Source organism: Schistosoma haematobium, chromosome ZW (assembly GCF_000699445.3).
Source record: "Schistosoma haematobium chromosome ZW, whole genome shotgun sequence".
Classification (NCBI taxonomy): Eukaryota; Metazoa; Platyhelminthes; class Trematoda; order Strigeidida; family Schistosomatidae; genus Schistosoma; species Schistosoma haematobium.
Window position 1 is genome coordinate 24,536,624 of NC_067195.1, and position 18,933 is coordinate 24,555,556.

Genomic DNA, 18,933 nt, shown 5'->3' on the forward strand with positions numbered 1-18,933 from the left:
GGATTATTTGATCTCAGCTGAGTAACTGTTGTAAGAGGTGCATAGCGCGACGAAACCAACTCGCAATGTGGTGTGGATGTGTGAATGCGAACCTTCAGTTAGGTGCATTTATTAAAACTAATGGGGTCAGTACCATATGTCGAAAGCTAACAGAAGTATTTATTTCGGGGATTAACTTGGCGTTACAAACAACACGTTTATGTCTCTTTCTATAATTAAGATATAGAAAGTATTTTAAGAGGTTAAAACTATTTAACTAGGAAGGTATGTAAGTATATAGATTCCCAACAAAACAACCTTCGAATCTGAACACATAATTACTGAGAAGATTTGTATTCACTATGTAACACTAAGAGAAGGTCAAAAATGGTGAACGTAAGAATGCAGGATCGAGGCAGCATGGCTCGACCATGCAGGAACAGTCACTATGTAGTTTGTTCCTATTATAATAAATATATCATTATATACTCAGCTTAAATGGTTTCTTCAGAAGTGCTTGGCATCATACTGCTGATTGTCAGGTGCGATTAATCCGTATACACTATGGTGTAACTTCGACGTAAGATCATGCGGATTATGTACTCTTATCATTATAAATCTCTAATTTGGGGGTTAGTTCCACTATTCTGGCATCCCAGATGGTGTACTAATTTCAACATAGTTCACAACTCATCATATACACTGAATATGAATCAATTATGATACCCTGATTTCCAGAGGCATAAAAACGAAAATGAAACTAGTGCAATGTTTTAGAAATCTTTATCTAAATTTCGTAAAAGATATTTACATAAATGTGTCGAGTATATGAACTATATATATTACAGGGTTGGCTTCCAGAAGCACGACAAAGCCTCTAGAAGCTCTAAAGAAGCCGAAGAGATTCTATCCAACCAGAGTTTGATAGAGCTTTCTAGAATATCAACGTGGCATGCTACGATTGGACGATAGCATAATTCGCCTATTTGCAAATTGACTGGGTTATAATGGTGTTGAAACCAACGCTAATAACTATAAATACCCATGTTTTTATGTACATTCTTGATTCTCACACGATAATCACTTCTCCTGCTTCTTCCGTACTCTAATTTGCGGCTGTGCGGTTTTACGCGTTCGAGTACCCTTAGTTGTATATCATATTCTGCCGTAATCAAGTAGAGGACGTTATATATATGATCAACGAAACTTCCAATTGCTTGATATTTTAGACCTGGGCAACTCATAGTTTTCTCCCTGTTACTGTCTGGAGATAAACACTAACAAAAGCCGTCATGTTCAATGTCTGTCCAATAAACGGAATGATTCGATGATAACTATCATGATCTGCTGATATATTGAAAGAAAATCGAGCCTGGTGTACCTATCACATCCCTGTTTGATACTCGCCAGTCTGCACCCTCAATCCTACATGGAATCGGATTGAGTACACATGAAGTTCGCAGCATCTGGAGCCATAAACACACCTAGATCAATATTCTGTTATTTGTGTAAAGTTGTTTATCTATTCTGACTTCAAACAGACTAGACTTGGAACAGCTTCTCAAATCTCCGAAGGAATCAACCTATTCACGTTTTTTTCCAAACACGTCCTGGATTGTCATTTAACACAGAGTAGACGTAAAAGGCGAACCCAACAGATTTGTATTTCAATCGAAAATTCTAGGAGACCATATCTTCTCAATAACTAAGCTTAAATACTCCTGAGGGACAGAAAGAGAGCTTTCGAGTAAACTATCAGAGGGCGAAGTCGCTTTAAACTATAGGTAAACATTGAAGATATATCAAATGCTGCAGACTTATTTTAGACACACCTCGTACTCCTTAAGAGCAGTCGAATGCTAGAATTCGCTGCCGGCCTTACTAGTTCATGCGACTTCGCAGGAGTCTTATAACAGAAAACGTGACATATAGTACGTTACCAAGTTTTATTTATTCTTTCGCTTTTCTAGATAATATACCTAGGTTATTTTCTGGAGGTAGTGGTGATCCACTGCCACTAGATACGGAAGCCTGTTAAGCGAAATGCTCCGCTATTCCCTGTTAAACCATTTGATCCATTCAAACAGAAATTGGATATTGGATAAACTTAGCGGTGGTTCCGAAAACAGTTGTTTTAACTTCGTGCTGTCACTTGTATTGGTAGATTGTTTTAAGTAAATACATACCAGCTGTTTTCTCATTTGTCGCCGCACTTTTCTTCTTGCCTTTCTCTCCTGCAGATACCCGCTGCCTAACATATCACGAGTTTTGGGCTAAATCAATCGAACACTGAGCGTTACGTATATTTGACCGGATGCCTAAGTTTATATCTGAAGTAGATGTGGAAGCAAGAAAAAAGATTCAAGAGGCTGAGGGTATAGTTGAAGCCCCTTATGATGCCAGGTCTCTTTATGAAAGATTACAAGTGAGTCTTTTTTAACAGTCATATACTTTCGACAAGCTAGCTTTTTTGGCGCGACAGCACCTTCATCTTTCTAATTTTATTCGGTTCTCTCAGTATGTCAGCACTTTGTGGTTGGTAGACGTTTATGTACCAATTCTTACTACTAAAGACTAGAGGTTGTCTCTTTTTGTCTAGATGCACCCTATATTGTTAAAATTCAAGAGATATTAAAGCTTTCTGTAATTTCGCCAACGTGTTCCTCGATTTGTTTCGGATCTGAGGTTCATAGCAGATGCGTGCTTATTTGTCCTGTCAGTTATTTCCGTTTACATATTGAAATCACTATCACATCTAGTAATTTACATTACTTCAGTAAATGTTTTAGTTTCCGGGTTTGAAGATTCTCATTGACGTGGTGGTCGGACTTGCCTATTGTAATGAAGCAACCGAGGTATACTGGCTGGGACAACTGTTCCTCAAGGTCCTACCGTGTCAGACAGGTTGGTTGAAGAGCGGTAAGACTAAAAGCAACAAACTTAAGGTCCGAAAGCGAAGTCGTACTGCAATTTCCTTTTCAGGTACCTCGAGAAGATTATTATTTTAACACATAGTTATTGGTACAAGGAGGCACCATATACATTATGCGCCACACAAATCTCACTTGACATGTGTGAGGGCTGTGATACTACCCGGGTGCCCAGACCGAAACAGGTGGTTTTCTTAGGGGGCCACACCCGGAGCCTTCGACCTTAAGGTCTGACCCACAAGGCAGTGGAGCATCGTAAAGAGATGCAGTACCATGGTAGCCGATGACCGAAAATTGGTTCATACGCCATTTGTTCCTTCAGGATACTGGGGCCCATGTGCACCATTGGTTTGGGATCCGGTTAAAGCGCTGGACATTTGCTTTTCGTCCTCATTTTCGTAAACAACACCCGTGGTGCGAGAAGGCAGTTAGTAGGACTTCCCTGGCAGTGGCTGTATACGCATGGCCATGTGAGAAAATTTCGAGAGGGGGAGTGGACTCTCCTCACTCTCGGCCGCACCAGAAGAACCCTCCCACCGTGTGGGCAAACGGGAAGTGATAACCACCCTCATACCTCTAACAGCACTCAAGACCACTGTATTCATGATCAATACGGCTTCTCTCTCAAGTATCACCATAGCCAACGATTCTAGTGCGCGAAACACTCCCAGGTCTACTGAAACCTCGCTCAAATTACACATTGGAGCGTTCAACGTACGCACCCTATGTCAAATCGGTCAACAGGCTTCCTTGGCTAGAACCCTAGAGTCTCGTACCATTGATGTATGCTGTGTCTCTGAAACACACATACAGGATCCCAGTGTGGTCATTCACTTGACCTCACCTCGGCAAAACGGAGAGCCAACGAGATACACCATCCGTGTATCTAGTACTCCGATGGCTATTTCTCGTGGATTGGTGGGTGTATACAGCAACAAATACAAGGGCAGGACAAGCATTATTAGAGTGGATCCCCATTAAGTCGTCTATGCGCTGTTCGGCTTAACGACTCCGTAAGAACTCGGAAGGATAGGGACACACGTTGTTGCCTTTCCGCCGTTTCTACCTACGCTCCCACTGACTGCAGCTCTGATGAAGTGAAAGATGACTTTTACAGAAAGCTTTCTGAACTTCTTCAGAAAGCTAAACGTTCAGACATAGTGCTTGTAGCAGGTGACTTTAATGCCCAGATAGGTAGCTTAAATCAAACAAAGACATTTAGTTGGGTATTTTAGTGTTCCGGCACAACGAACAGATAGTGGTGATCGTCTGCTGCAACTGTGCTCAGGCAATCGTTTATTTTTAGCAAACACAACTTTTAAGCATAAGGAGAGACATCGTCTAACATGGCGATCCCCTACACCAAACTGACGATGGACTCAAATAGACCATATTGCCATCAGTCATCGTTGGAGAGGGTCGGTAGAAGATTGTCACACATTCTGGTGTACCTGCTTAGACTCCAACCATGCCCTAATACGGGCACGCATCTGCTTGCGTCTCACTGGACGCAAAAAAGCCACACTAAAAAGACCCGTTAGAACTGAATGGAGTAGCGAGAGAACCAAAAGTAGGTTCCATGAACAACTGAGGTCACACTTAGGTAGTTCTGAAAACGAGGCTGACCCAGATGTTGCTTGGAAAGATATACAAGCAGCTGTGGAAACAGCATTGACATCTATCAGTGATTTAAACCACAAGGTTACAAAGAAACAAAGGTTTTCTTCAAGGCCTATTGCACTGATGAATTCTCGTAAACTCATCCCGTCAGGCTCTGAACACGATGAAGGGCGTAAAGAAATCAGATCTAGGTTAAGCAAAAGTTTAAGGAATGACAGTGAGCAGTGGTGGGCAACGAAAGCAAGAGATGGAAAAGGCGGCGGCTATAGGGAACAGAAGACAGCTCTACAGACTAATAAAAGAAACTGGAATTAATAAGTCAAGAGTAAGTCAGACTATTTCGGAAAAAGACGACACTCTCATCTGCTCCCAGTCCAGACGTTTAGAACGATAGGCGGAACATTTTAAGGAGCAGTCCAGCTGGCCTTCAGCTACTCTACAACTACCCTCCATTCCCAGACTGTGTGAATGGAATATTGAAGTAGGTCCCCCAACTCCATCTGAAGTTCAAAAGGCTATAGTTAATCTGAAACGAGGAAGAGCAACTGGTCCAGATGGATTGGCTCCAGAGGTCTTTAAGGATGGTGGTCCGATTTTAGCGATTAGGTTGACTAATATGTTAGCTAAAATCTGGGAGTTGGACGTAATCCCATCTAATTGGTCACAATCACTGATTGTCCCGATATATAAAAGGGGTCAAAATCATCCTGTGATAACCATAGAGGGATTAGTTTGATTAACATAGCATCTAAAATACTAGCCTCAATAATTATCGGACGCCTAACTAAGACTCGTGAACTGCAAACACGAGAAAATCAGGCTGGCTTCAGACCTGGTTGTGGTTGCATCGACCATATATTCACTATTCGCCAGGCTTTAGAACACAGGCGTGCTTATCGGCGTCCGACAATTATAGTGTTTCTTGACCTAAAAGCAGCATTTGACTCGGTAGACCGCGAGATTCTGTGGCAGTGTCTGTCATTGAAAGGCGTACCTCAGAAGTACATAAACTTTGTGAAGGCTCTACTCGAACACTACTAGCCGAGTCAGAGCATATGGCGAACTGTCATCTGCTTTTGCAACCTCAAGTGGCGTCCTTCAAGGCTGTCCACTATTTCCATTTTTGTTCAACTTCATCATAAATATACTGATGGAAATAACTTTCTCGTCGACTGGATTCTCAGGTATTGATCTCCTTCCAGGTTTTACATTTATTTGAACACATAAATATTGGTACAAGAATGCGCCAAATATATATGCGCCACACAAAACAATGAGAATTTCAGGGGAAGGAAAAAAGAAAAAGAGAGAATAATAACGAAGAGATTGATGTAAGGTGGTGTAATAATAATAATGGCAAAAATGGGGGAACGGAAAGGTACAGTCAGAAGAAATCTTCCAGTTAAGGAAGACACAACCACTTTTTTATGAAGAAAGTAAAAGAAGGATCGCCACTGGCTTCTATTCTGAGCCATATCTGATAACGTCTCTAGCCACTGTGTTGCACCATCTCTCGGACCCCAGCCAGAGGGTCGTGAAGGACCAACACAAGCCAGTACTTTGCAGCTTTCTTTCATCCCACGACACCATGTCATATACTGACCACCTCTCCGCTTCTTCCAACCAGTCCCAGAGTCGGCAAATAATGCACGACGTGGAATTCTCTGGGACGACACTCGTAGAACATGTCCAAGCCACCGAAGTCGATGTTTCAATATAGTGACACCAATTGCATTATCGTCTCTGTGCCCGAACACACAATGCCGAACCTCTGCATTACTGACATGGTGTTGCCACTGGATGTCAGCAATCCTTCGGAGACAACGACGATCGAACACAGAGAGTCGTCTAACATCCTCAACTCGGATAGGCCAGGTTTCACAAGCATAGAGCAGAACTGCTCTCACCGACGCGTTGTAGATCCGACCTTTTACAGCCAGACTAACATCACGAAGGCGCCAAAGGTGGCCCAGATTGGCATAAGCCGCTCTGGCTTTCACTATTCGTGCATTGATCTCATCACTCACACCCCCACCAGCACTTATGCAGCTACCTAGATACACGAACTTCTCGACTACTTCTATCTGCTCACCATCCAGGGTGAGTACAGGATTAGAATCCTGCCAGTCTTGTGGAAGTACTTTGCACTTGGAAGGTGCAAAGCACATACCATACCTACGGACACTGATTGCCAACTGATTAAGTGCGGATTGCATGCCTTGGGCACTATCGCACAGTAAGACAATATCGTCCGCATACTCAAGGTCGAGAAGTCTTTCTCCAGGCAACAGATCTACACCGCCATTACTTACATCCATCAGAGCTGTTTCCAGAATGTCATCGACGGCAAAGTTGGAGAGGAATGGTGAGATTGGGCAACCCTGTCTAACCCCACTGCTCGAATGGAACAATGGAGAAAGGTGGTTGTATACCCTCACTCTGCCTGAGGTGTTTGTATATAGGGCTTTTAGGATGTTAATAAACTTCTCGGGCACACCCTTCTTCAAATAGACAATCCCAGAGAACAGTCCTATCCAACGAATCGAAGGCAGCCCTGATGTCAAGAAACACTACGATTGTTGGACTTTGATAAGTATGGCGGTGTTCTAACATTTGGCGGAGGGTGAAGATATGATCAATACATCCTCGACAAGAACGAAAACCAGCATGCTCCTCGCGAGTCAATCTTTCTCGAGTTTTGAACAATCTACGAAGTATGACGGAAGTCAATAGCTTGGACGCAATCGGAAGTAGACTTATCCCCCTATAGTTGTTACAGGAACGACGTGAACCCTTTTTAAAGATAGGGACAACTATCGACTTATTCCATGACGTTGGTACACTCTCGAGCTCCCAGACCTTTGTAAACAACATCATTTGTTCCTTAGTCAGAAAGTCACCACCATCTTTAAAAAGAGCCGGAGGTAAGTCATATGGGCCAGGTGATTTGTAACGCTTCAAGAGTTGGAGTTCCTTGCGGACTTCCGCCTCATTTGGTGGATCAGTCGTCACCGGCCATGGAGGGCAGGACAGTCTGACCGATGTTGCCGGGGCAGCAGGCCAGTTGAACTGCCCTTCGAAAAATTCTGTCCATCGTCCAAGACGTCGATGGATGTTAGTGATTGGCGTCCCATCATCCTCGTAGATTGTTTCGCTCACACCAGACTTCTTGCTGCCAGTGGCTCGGATGAGTTGGAAGAGCTTCCGGTAATAACCAGATGCAGCTGTTGCTTCCAGCTCATTAGCACGCTTCAACCACCAGGTTTCTCGGTCCTTGCGCAAGCTTCGCCCAATTTCATTACGTAACATCCTTCGTTTGTGGTCACCCGGAGTAGACCGACGGACTTCAATGAGTTGTAAGGAACCTGCAGAAACCCAGTGCTTATAAGCGGGACGTTTCGCGAACCCACAACTGACTGTACCCGCCATTTTCATGGCGTCATACAATTGTAACCAATGCTCATCTATACTTTTCGCTGAAATGGTAGGTAGTCTAGAAGCTAGCTTATTTCGATACTTACTAGCAACAGAAGTTGCAACCAGCTTGCTAATATCAATCCGTTGATGGCGGTCACTTTGTTGGCCACTGAAAAGTAAGGTAAGATTGGCACAGACCAAGGCATATCCAGAGTCCAGACAGGTACTCCAAAAGGAGCGGGAGTCCTGTACACAACCACGCCAGCGGTAGCTGATCGCGATGTGGTCAATCTGAGTCCAGGCTTGAGATGCAGAGGGAGGACGCCAGGTGGCACATCGGCGATGACTTTGCCGAAAGTTAGCGCTAGCCAGAAACAGGTTGTGGTCTGTGCACAGTTGCAGTAGACGGTCGCCGTTATCTGTCCTGCGACCAACAAGTCCCCATCGGCCACCTAAACGAATCTCTTCTGTGCTTAGACGCCCGATCTGAGCATTTAAGTCTCCGGCTGGTAATACAATATTTGTAGGACGCACTTTCTGGCGAAGAACAGTTAACTGGAGGTAAAACTCATCCTTGATCACATCTGGGCTGCAATCTGTCGGAGCATATGTGGAGATGACGAAAATACGTCGTCTCTCACGCAGATTTCTCACCTTAATGCAATTTTCTAATCTAACAGCACATAACCGACTGTTAGCGGGAATCCAATCGATTAGTGCTGCCTCAGCTCTAGCGCTTAGTGCGACACCAACGCCAGCAAGACCAGACGAAGATGCCACAGGGTCCCCGGATATGCGCACGTAAAACAAGCTTTTCGAAGCGACATATGGAGAGCGAATTTGTAGTACTTCACCAGAGTCTTGAATATGGGTCTCAGATAGACAGCAAGCATCGATATTATGACTTTCTAAAGACATAGCCAGCCCTATCTGTTGTCCAACCTGCATAAGTGTGCGAACGTTGAAGTCAGCCAGTTTGAATGGTGCACGTGGTTTCAGAAAAACTGCTTCAGTACTCATATTCGGTGGTAACATACAATTTTCAACCGGACAGTGACTCGAGAACGTTTAGATAGAGTCGAATTTCCACCAAAGACGAGCTGCTGTATAAGTCGAAAAAATAAGTATAGACAGAGTAGGAATAAAAGAGGGTGAATAATGTCGTAAATAATAATAATAATTTGAATCATTTGACTGTTATTCGAAGCGAGAAAAGTAGTTTCCATAGATATAGAGAGTTCATCATTTGCGTGTGGGCTGTGATACTGCCCGGGTGCCCAGACCGAAGCAGGTGGTTTTCTTAGGGGGCCACACCCGGAGCCCTTGACCTAAAGGTCTAACCCACAAGGCAGTGGAACATCGAAAGGAGATGCAGTCCCATGGTTGCCGGTGACCGAAAATTGGTTCATACGCCATTTGTTCCTTCAGGATACTGGGGCCCATGTGCACCATTGGTTTGGGATCCGGTTAAAGCGCTGGACATTTGCTTTTCGTCCTCTCATTTTCGACTTAGAATACGCAGATGACATAGTCCTGTTTGATGAAGACGCTGATATAATGCAGAGTCTCCTGGTAGCACTAAGCAACAATGCCAGAATGTTTGGAATGCGCTTCTCTACCTCTAAATGCAAGTTGTTGCTTCAGGACTGGTCTGCGTCAACAGCTAAACTAAGGATCAGGAGTGAAGTAGTCGAACGCGTAGACAACTTATCTTAGAAGTCTGATCAGCCCTAATGGCTTGGTGTCTGACGAAATCTCAGCACGGATTCGAAAAGCTCGTTTGGCTTTTGCCAACTTACGTCACATATGGCGAAGGCGAGATATCCTTCTATCAACTGAGGGACGAGTATACTGCGCGGCAGTCCGTTCTGTTTTAATTTACGGCAGCAAAACATGGCCATTAAGAGTAGAAGATACTCGAAAGCTACTAGTATTTGACCACAGATGCCTTGGAAACATTGCTCTCATCTCCTGGAATCACCGAGTCAGTAATGGTGAGGTTAGACGCAGGGTGTTAGGGAATGATCAGTTGATGAGGTTGTGAATCTTCGTCGACTGAGATGGTTGGGCCACGTGTTACGTATGCCTGAACACCGATTGCCACGACGTGCAATGCTAACCGGCGTTGGAGATGGTTGGAAGAAAGTTAGGGGCGGCCAAACCAAAACGTGGCATCAGTGCTCGAAGTCACTAACTTCTAGTCTGAGCCATGTTGGTAGATGCAGACTACTTGGTTGGGGTCCGCGTGACTATCGTAACCAATGGTTGAAGACTCTTGGTGACATGGCTCAGAATCGATCACAATGGCGTCGGTGTATACACTCTCTATCTTCCCTTAAACTAAGAGATTAAAATCGCTTCATATCTTTCTTTCTACGAACTAATTCTTTCTTCCTGTACTATATCCTTATTGCAGTCTTTCTTTTATATATTACCACCTCTGAATTAACTACTTTTATGAATCCGGTGTCCGTCTTGTTGTGTTAATGAGGTATGGCAACTTGGACCGATGCATATATGTGCCTGGTTCTACGTTGTAGCTGACTGACTGACCTGGTTCAATAGATCTTATGTGCACCACACATTAAGTATCAGACTTTCTAAACTCATCAGTCAACGACGTAGAACTTTGTAAGTGCTTACATCAGTTCGAGTTGCCATACCACATTAGCACAGAGATGTAATTGTTGATTTAAATCCCATAGTGGTAGAGGTAGTAAGAGTATAAGCAGTAATCGGAAAGATTAGGGTTTGAAGATGTTATTTAAAGAGTATAATCCAGTGAAATAAATCTGGAAAGAGAAAAAAAAGACAAGGAGGATTCAGGAGATTAGAATTTGGGAGAACACAATGAGTGGCTGCACCTGCGCCACTGCAAACGATTTCGAGCCATGTCATTCAGGGTCTCTAACCATCGGTTGCTATCATCTCGCGGTCCCCAACCAGGTAGTCTACACCTACCAACATGACTCAGTCGACTTGTCAGTGGCTTCATGGATTTGTGTCATGTTTTGGTCTTGCCACCCCTAGCTTTCTTCTAACCTACTCTTACGCCATAAAACATCGCACGTCAGGCAGTCGGTGGTTGGGCATACGTAACACATGTCCCAGCAATCTCAACTGATGAAGTTTTACTACTACATCAATTGACTTGCCATCCTTACCTAGTACCCGTTTCCTAACAACTGCATTACTTACTCGATGATTCGAAGAAATTTATGATCGAATACTAGTAACCTACGAATATCCTCTACTCTTACAGGCCATGTTTCACAGTAGAATGGAACGAACTGCCGCTCAGTAAACCCGTTTTTTGGTTGGTAGACAGATATCTCGCCTACGCCATAAATGACGCAAGTTGGCAAAAACTAGTCGAGCCTTCTGTATCCGTGCTGAGATTTCGTCACACACCAGACCACAAGGGTTGGTGAGACTCCCAAGATAGGTGAAGCGGTCGACACGCTCAACTACTTCACTTCCTATCATTAGTTCAGGTGTAGATGAAACTAAATACTGAAGCAACATTTTCATTTCGAGGGGGTGAATCTCATCCCGAACATTTTTGTATTGTTGCTTAGAGTGATTAGACTGCATTTTGTCAGCGTCTTTACCAAATTGAACTATGTCATCGACGTATTCCAAGTCAACAAGTGAATCTCAACGTAAAAGTTAAACCCCTGGAAAGTCAGATGAGAAAAGTGTTATCTCTAAAAGCACGTCAATGACAAAGTTAAACAAGAACGAACATCACTTAAGGTAACCAATTCTGATGACAGTTTACCATAAGCTCTCACTCGGCTGGTTTTGTTCAAGTAGAGAGCCTGTATAAGGTAAATTTACTTCTTTGGTACTCCTTTCAGTGACAAACACTGCCACAGAACTTCACGATCAAGCTCCAAATGCCCTGGTACGACCAAGAGTGGGGAGAGTTCGCTCTCCCTCTCGAAATGCTCTCATATGGCCATGCGTATATAGCCTCTGCCATGGAAGTCCTACTCATTGCCTTCTCGTGGCGAGGCTGTTGTTTACGAAATTGAGAGGAGGAAAAGCGAATGTCCGGCGCCTTAACCGGGTTGGTGGACATGGAGAGTCCACCTAGGGGAGTTGGAAAACCCTGATTCCAAATCAATGGTGCACATGGGCCCCAGTATCCTGAAGGAACAAATGGCGTATGAACCAATCGTTGGTCACCGGCTACCGTGGGACTGCATCTCTTTACGATGCTCCACTGCCTTGTGGGTCAGACCTTAAGGTCGAAGGCTCCGGGTGTGGCCCCCTAAGAAAACCACCTGTTTCAGTCTGGGCACCCGGGTAGTATCACAGCCCTCACACATATCAAATGAGATTTTTGTGGCGCACATGTATATGGTGCCTTCTTGTACCAATATCTATGTGTTAAAATAAATAAATAACGATCAACAGAGCCAAATGCCGCCTTAAGGTGGGACGTCTGGATGTGTGTCCATGTTCTAGGACCTGACGTGGTGTGAATACAGCCGCGTCCAGGTCGAAAATCAGCCTAGTTTTCTCATTTTGAGCTTTGGTTAGGCGTCGATGTATTATTGAAGTTAACGTTTTTACACTATATTAGTCAAACTGATTCCTCCGTGATTGTCACAAGAGGACTTTTGTCCTTTCTTATAGACTGGCACAATCAGTGACTGAGACCAGTCAGATGGGATCACGTCCAGTTCCCAGATTCTACCCAATATCCCAGTCAATCTCACTGCTAATACCGGACCACCATCCTTAAAAACCTCAGGGGTAAACCTGTCAGGGCATACTGCTCTCCCTCGCTTCATATTTCCTATAGCTTTTTCAACTTCGTAAAAATCTGGATAACTTGCACCAACTTGCCATTCAGGTCGACTGGAGGTCGTGGGAAACCGAAGTGTGGCTAAAGGCCGGTTGATCTGATCTCTGAAGTGTTCTTCTCATCGATCCAATCTCCTGGATTGAGAGTGAATAATATGTCCATCTTTTTCCGAGATAGTTTCGTTAACAGTTGGGTTCCTAATACCGGTTTCCTTGACAAGTGTGAAGAGTTTTCTGCTGTTACCCATTTCCGCTGCCTTTTCCATCTCTCTTGCTTTCTCTACCCACCAATGTTCGCGATCGTTGCGTAGGCTTCTTGTCAGCTTACGCTTAAGCTGACTCCGCTCTTCGTCATGTTCAGATCCAGATAGGATGAATTGTCGAACATCTATCAGTGCGGTATTTGCTACTGAGATCCCGTGTTTCTCCCTAACCTTATGGTTTACCTTACTAGCAGATATTACCGCTGTTTCCACAGCTTTTTGGATATCATTCCACGCTGCCTCGGGGTGGGCATCACTTACATGGCTGCCTAACTGTTTTTCTAGTTGTCCCTCAAATATATTAGCTTGTCTATCATTAAGTAGGACCTTAAGAGGTTTCCTTGCAGCGTCTTTCCTACGTCCAGTAAAACGCAGAAAAATATGCGCTCGTACTAGAACATAATCTGAATCTAATCATGTGCTTCAGAACGAGCGACAGTTTCGTATCAAGCCCCTCCATCGGTGGCTGATAGCGATGTGATCTATTTGGGTCCAACGTTGGGACGAATTCGGAGGTCGCCATGTCAAAAGGTGTTTCCTTTATACTTAATGTTAGTATTTGCTAGAAACAGGCGGTTGTCCGAGCATAGCTGCAACAGACGGTCTCCATTATCTGTTCTTTGAGTCACGACATCATAAGATCCACCAAAGTGTCTTTCCTTTTCTCTCAGTTTACCTACTTGAACACTAAAGTCACCAATACTACATCAGAGCGCCTAAAGTTTTGGAGGAGGTTGGAAAGTTACCTGTAAAACTCATCTTTTACATCATCTGAGCTGCAGTCAGTGGGAGAGTAGGCCGATACGACGAAGAGCCATCGACGAGCGTCCCTATCTTCCCGAGTTCTTACTGTTCCGTTTAGTCGGACAGCGCACAAACAACTGTCTACTGGAATCCAGTCTAGGAGAGATAGTTCTGCCACGGGAAGCAGCATAGGGGCTTGGATCGAGATGGTTCTTTGTTTTGATATGGTGAAGTCAAATGAATGACGCTACTCGGATCCTGTATGCGGATTAGTGTCGGTCTTAACGACCTGGGAGCGTGACCGCAGAGCACAAGGGACAACTGCTTGAGGCTGGTCGCGCACGGCCTTTCTGTGGGAATTTTTTAACGTGCTAGCTCCGTTCTTCAAAAGGCCTTACCGCCGGAGACGAAAATTCGTGAGGTAAGGTGAGGTATGACAATTGTAGGGTCGATCTTTTCTAACCCCTTTCTTCCTTGTGAGAAGGCAGCATTTCTGCAGACGCTGGTTGTCCGAGGGAAACACCTTACTGCTGTCACAACCTTTTGCAGTCAGCAGTACGACTTCGCCCTCAGACCTTAAGTTTCCAATCGACCTGCCTGGCATGGTGGTAGAACCTATAGAAACATATGTTCCAGCCAATATAGCTCGGTTGGGTCATCACGATAGTCAAGCTTGACCACCTCGTCAAGGTAGCAGCTACGGTCGGGAAATTTTCTAAACTGCATAGGACGTATGTTTTATTCGATTTGTGTGGTATACCACAATTTATGTAATCACACTTTGTTATCTAATGTTTTATAACGTTTTCAAAATAATTGTAGGCTGAGAAAGATAGAAAGCAGGAAGAGTATGAAGCCACTAATGCTCTAAAAAATCGAATCCATCGTTTGGATGAAGATGAAGTTGAATACCTCCAAACACTTGCTACCAAACAGTACAAAGCTGATTTGGAGAAAGAAAAGGAAGTAGCTGAGTTGGTTAGAGAGGCAACTATATCCTTTTTGTTTCAAGTTCTTTGTTCTTAGAATTTTTCCGCTATTTCCTTAACTCATAGTATACGTTCAGGCAAACAGATCGGGCTATATCCCCACCACAAGCGTTATAATTGATCCCACTTCAAAACCATTTTATAATAAAGGAGGATCAAGCCAACGTGCTCTTCTTGCTAATGCTGTTAAACGCAATTCGTAAGCGTGTTATCATCATTTAATACTTTTAACTGTAGTGGCAGCTTGGATATGTCAGGTCCACAATCGAAGCGGTCAAATATAAGAACAACATGTAAGTCTTCCGATATTTTTAGAGAGCAACTGATTCCAATTTAAGTATTCTACTTATACATAGTAATGCTTTAGAAATTCATACAAAACTCTTTGCTGCAACCGAGTGTTTATAATCCTAACGTTATTTCACCATGTTTGGGCGCAAATAAGTCATTCTCAACGTAGGACCTGACATATATGTTCATTGGATCAAGTCGCCACATTATATTAGCACAGGGAGATACCAGTGAAGTATAGGTTCTAACAGTATTAGTGGTAGTGAAAAAGTTCAGACATGGAATATATAATTCGAGAAAATATGTATTCGTGCAATACATAAATGATTAAGAAACTCAGGATCTAAGAGGAGATTGAATGCACCTGCGCCATTGCAGACGATGTTGAATCAGGCCACCTAAAGTTTTTAACCATTGACTACATTAATCGCGCAGACTCGACTAAGTAATCTGTTCCTGCCTACACAGTACAATCCAGCAGCCAATTACTTCATGAATTTATAATACTGGTTGAAATCATGAGCCAATTGAAGCTAGACCACCATGAAAAACCTGGAAGCACTGGACGGCCGTTTCGTCCTAGTATGGGACTCCTCAGCAGTGCGCACCCACGGCCCCGCACCCCGCGAGATTCGAACCCAGAACCTATCAGTCTCGCGCCAAGCGCTTAACCAACTAGACCACTGAGCCGGCATCCAACGGTGTTGATGTCTAACTTAAACCAATCCACGAAGTTGCGCCACCGTACACCATTGTCTTCAGTGAGTTCCTATCTCACAACAGACCTGGTTGAACTCCATGGTTGTCTAGCTTCAATTGACTCATGATTTCAACCAGTGAAATTTCTAAAAATCTCCACAAAACCCATTCTGATAATTTATAATACGTTCCGGCTTTATCTCCTGTAGTTTTCTCTCAATGCATCTCTACCAGTAAACACGTCGAGGTAGACGGTGGTTGAAAATACGTATCACATGTTCCAACCACCTTAGTCGATGAAGATTCATTACCTCACTTTTATGGCTTTCTTTTATTACCACCCAGCTACTCTTATTGCTTAGTATTCTTTGACACTACTTCACTCGAAAAGTCCCCGAATCAAATCACGGTTAAACAGGAACGTAACTATATTCGAAATAACAAGGTTGGATGGAAGCAGAAATCACAAAAAAACGTTAGTACATCTATAATTTTTACACAAGAAGGTTCTAGAGTTTTCTTCAGATATCCACTAGCTCCAATTGATTAAGAAATAGCCAATCAGCGTGCCCCAACACAATTCTGCACAGAACATACTCTGATCCAATCTATATCCCTCTAACACTCACCATGCTTACCTGGTACTCTACTTCTCCGAAAATCTATTCATTCGGTAGCTGTTACCTAAATCCATTGATAGTTTTTTGGTTTAAGTCAATGGTAAATAGCACTGCTGTTTTCGCAACTGTAAGGATGTCATGTCAACATACATCGGGGTAGACATCTCTTTAATGGTTTATCAACTGCTTCTCTGGTTGTTCCTGAAATATACTCTTAAATTTTTCATCGTAAAGCTGAACTCTGACAGGTCTTATGCTGCGTTTATTATGACCCAAATAAATGTGTCCTCGCATTGACGAATGTTCAGAGAGGATTGAGTGTATATATCGACAAAAACATCAGAATAAATTTAATTATTTCGCTTAACTCATTTCCAAGTGCAAGTGTGGATACTCTGAAAGAGGTTTTACGTTATTTTAATGTTCCGTTAAAGTATGTTGTTCAGAAGTTTATTTTTCGTGCATTCATATCCAGCTTCTAACGAAATGTGTCCTGGGCAACATGAAAATACGGTAAAGACAAAAACAGATGATCCAATTGTTTCTAAATTGCTGAATGGTTCTGTCTTGCAACCTGTTGCTGTGCTGCCTGGATTAAGTGAATATTCAACCTCAGATTCTGACCAGTCAACAGATTCGGATGATGACGAATCAACTGATGTTGAAGATGCTGTTTGTACATTACAGCAAATAGCTTGTACAAGAATACGATATGCTAAAACTGATGGTACCGTGGATAATGACTAAAATCTGATGTACAGTATAACGCAAAATTTGTGACTAAATTGTATATTTCTCTCTTTAAATTTCCTTCATTGCTTCAGTCGTAATAACCCTTATCTTTGTTGTCTTCTACTATTTGTCTGTCGGGTGATCAGTATTGATAATCTGTTTAAATATGTTAACGTTAAGGTGACGTAACTAAGTACAAATCACTAGACTCAAGATACATTTTTGATGTAAGCGCTAGTAATACTCATAGGTTAATAACCAGTACATGGCAGTAATTTTGTGCATGTAGTTGCTATGGGTGGCATTAGCACTTGGTTTCCAGATATATAATGAACGTTGACAACTAGAATACATGGTGATAATTCTAATTTTTTTTAGGATTTAATTTGTCCTACCGGAATGCAAACACGATACTTATGAATCCGAGTCTCTGTGGAAGTTATAGTCAGAACAAGGACAACTTGACTTTAAACTCCATCTGTTTCGAACAGTATTGTATGTCCTGTCGAAATAAATAAGAAAAAGATGAGTTGCAGTCACACTAATATGATAGGATAGTAATGTCCTTCAATTAGCAGGTCACATGCAACAGGGATAGTCTACAGACGCCAGGCAAGGTTAACTTGGTGGTTGCTTAAGCAGCGAATTGATTGGTTAGTTATGGGTATAACTAACAATTTCATAAATGTATGTTAAAAAATTCAGATTCTAAATTATAATGAGTGTGTCTAAACTAAACTGAAACCCTATAGAATTGTCGTTTTCGAATAATTAGTAATATTGTACAATACTAAATATTGCATTTTGTTCTTTTAGGAAAGTGAAATTTAACGTACATCCCTTTGGTGTTATCAGTTTTGCCTTTCTGAACACTTCGAGCTCGAACTCCACTAAAATAACTGCTAAGTCACACCAACAATTCGAACTACCCCTGCCAGAATGTGGATTTCAAAAGTCGAATTGGAGTAAGCTAAGTACCACCTGGCTTTTAGTTTGTGGTGTGGTCAAATTCATTCTCCTTGAACGGGCGAATTGAAGATATCACATAGATTAAAATAACCGTTATATCGTAAATCCTGCAAACAGTATTTAAATTATTTACTAGCTTTTTGACACATGTAGGTTACAATCGAGTGGTTTCTTGACATCAAATTATGCTCAGTACGAGTTGCACAAAGTCAAGATGTTAGAATCAACCTACATCTCCCATCTAAAGATTTAGTTAAGATAAGATGATCCATCACGAGGTTTCTACTAAATATTATAGGAAAGTAGTTGTATGTTGCTAACGCCATCATTCCGACTATCACTTAACTAAGAACTTGTACAAATAGTATGAGGTGAGGTTAGTATATTAAGGACTTTAATGAGTAATACAGATATCGCGACAGTGAAGAAACATCCATGTAATCGTTAAACGAGAAATCTGAGTAAATTAGAATTCTTCACCAGTTACTGCTGACTATTCGTAATCATCGCAGCATTCTTTAAAAAAAGCAAGGGTTCGCAGTGAATATTATCCAGTGCTATGCACTCAAATGATAGCAAACATCAAAGTCAGAATCTTCAACACGAACATCGAGACATTTCTGTTGTATGGGGATGAAACTTGGAGAACGCTAAAGTTGGGTAGGATATTACAGTGGCTAATTTCCTATATATCTGACTCCGATAAATAGTAACTCGTTAACGGAGCGATTACGCAGGCTCAATCTTCTAGTAGTATTATGAATTGACTCGATATTATTCAAAAGCCCTAGCACCAGTTGTGAAAATAGTTTATTGTTAGTGAATAATAAAAATCCGCAAGCGCACAGAGAAACGAGTGAGTGGG

At 42.6% G+C, this 18,933-nt stretch overlaps 1 protein-coding gene across 1 annotated transcript; it reads left to right on the forward strand.

The window, feature by feature from the left end:
* Nucleotides 1-2,078: 2,078 nt before the first annotated feature.
* PSME3IP1 (PSME3-interacting protein) lies at nt 2,079-17,309 on the forward strand. Its single transcript, XM_051210782.1, has 6 exons — nt 2,079-2,153; nt 2,220-2,404; nt 14,591-14,761; nt 14,829-14,956; nt 14,995-15,050; nt 16,843-17,309. Exons 2-6 carry the CDS (start codon nt 2,294-2,296, stop codon nt 17,112-17,114), a joined length of 738 nt encoding a protein of 245 aa, XP_051070801.1. The 5' UTR covers nt 2,079-2,153; nt 2,220-2,293; the 3' UTR covers nt 17,115-17,309.
* Nucleotides 17,310-18,933: the final 1,624 nt, after the last annotated feature.

Excerpts from the sequence above, each read along its gene's own strand:
- PSME3IP1 (XM_051210782.1), top strand. The coding sequence starts at position 2,294 with ATGCCTAAGTTTATATCTGAAGTAGATGTGGAAGCAAGAAAAAAGATT. Across the intron at positions 14,762-14,828 it reads AGTTGGTTAGAGAGGCAACT|GTTCAGGCAAACAGATCGGG; the intron begins ATATCCTTTTTG and ends CTCATAGTATAC. Across the intron at positions 14,957-14,994 it reads AATGCTGTTAAACGCAATTC|TGGCAGCTTGGATATGTCAG; the intron begins GTAAGCGTGTTA and ends TTTTAACTGTAG.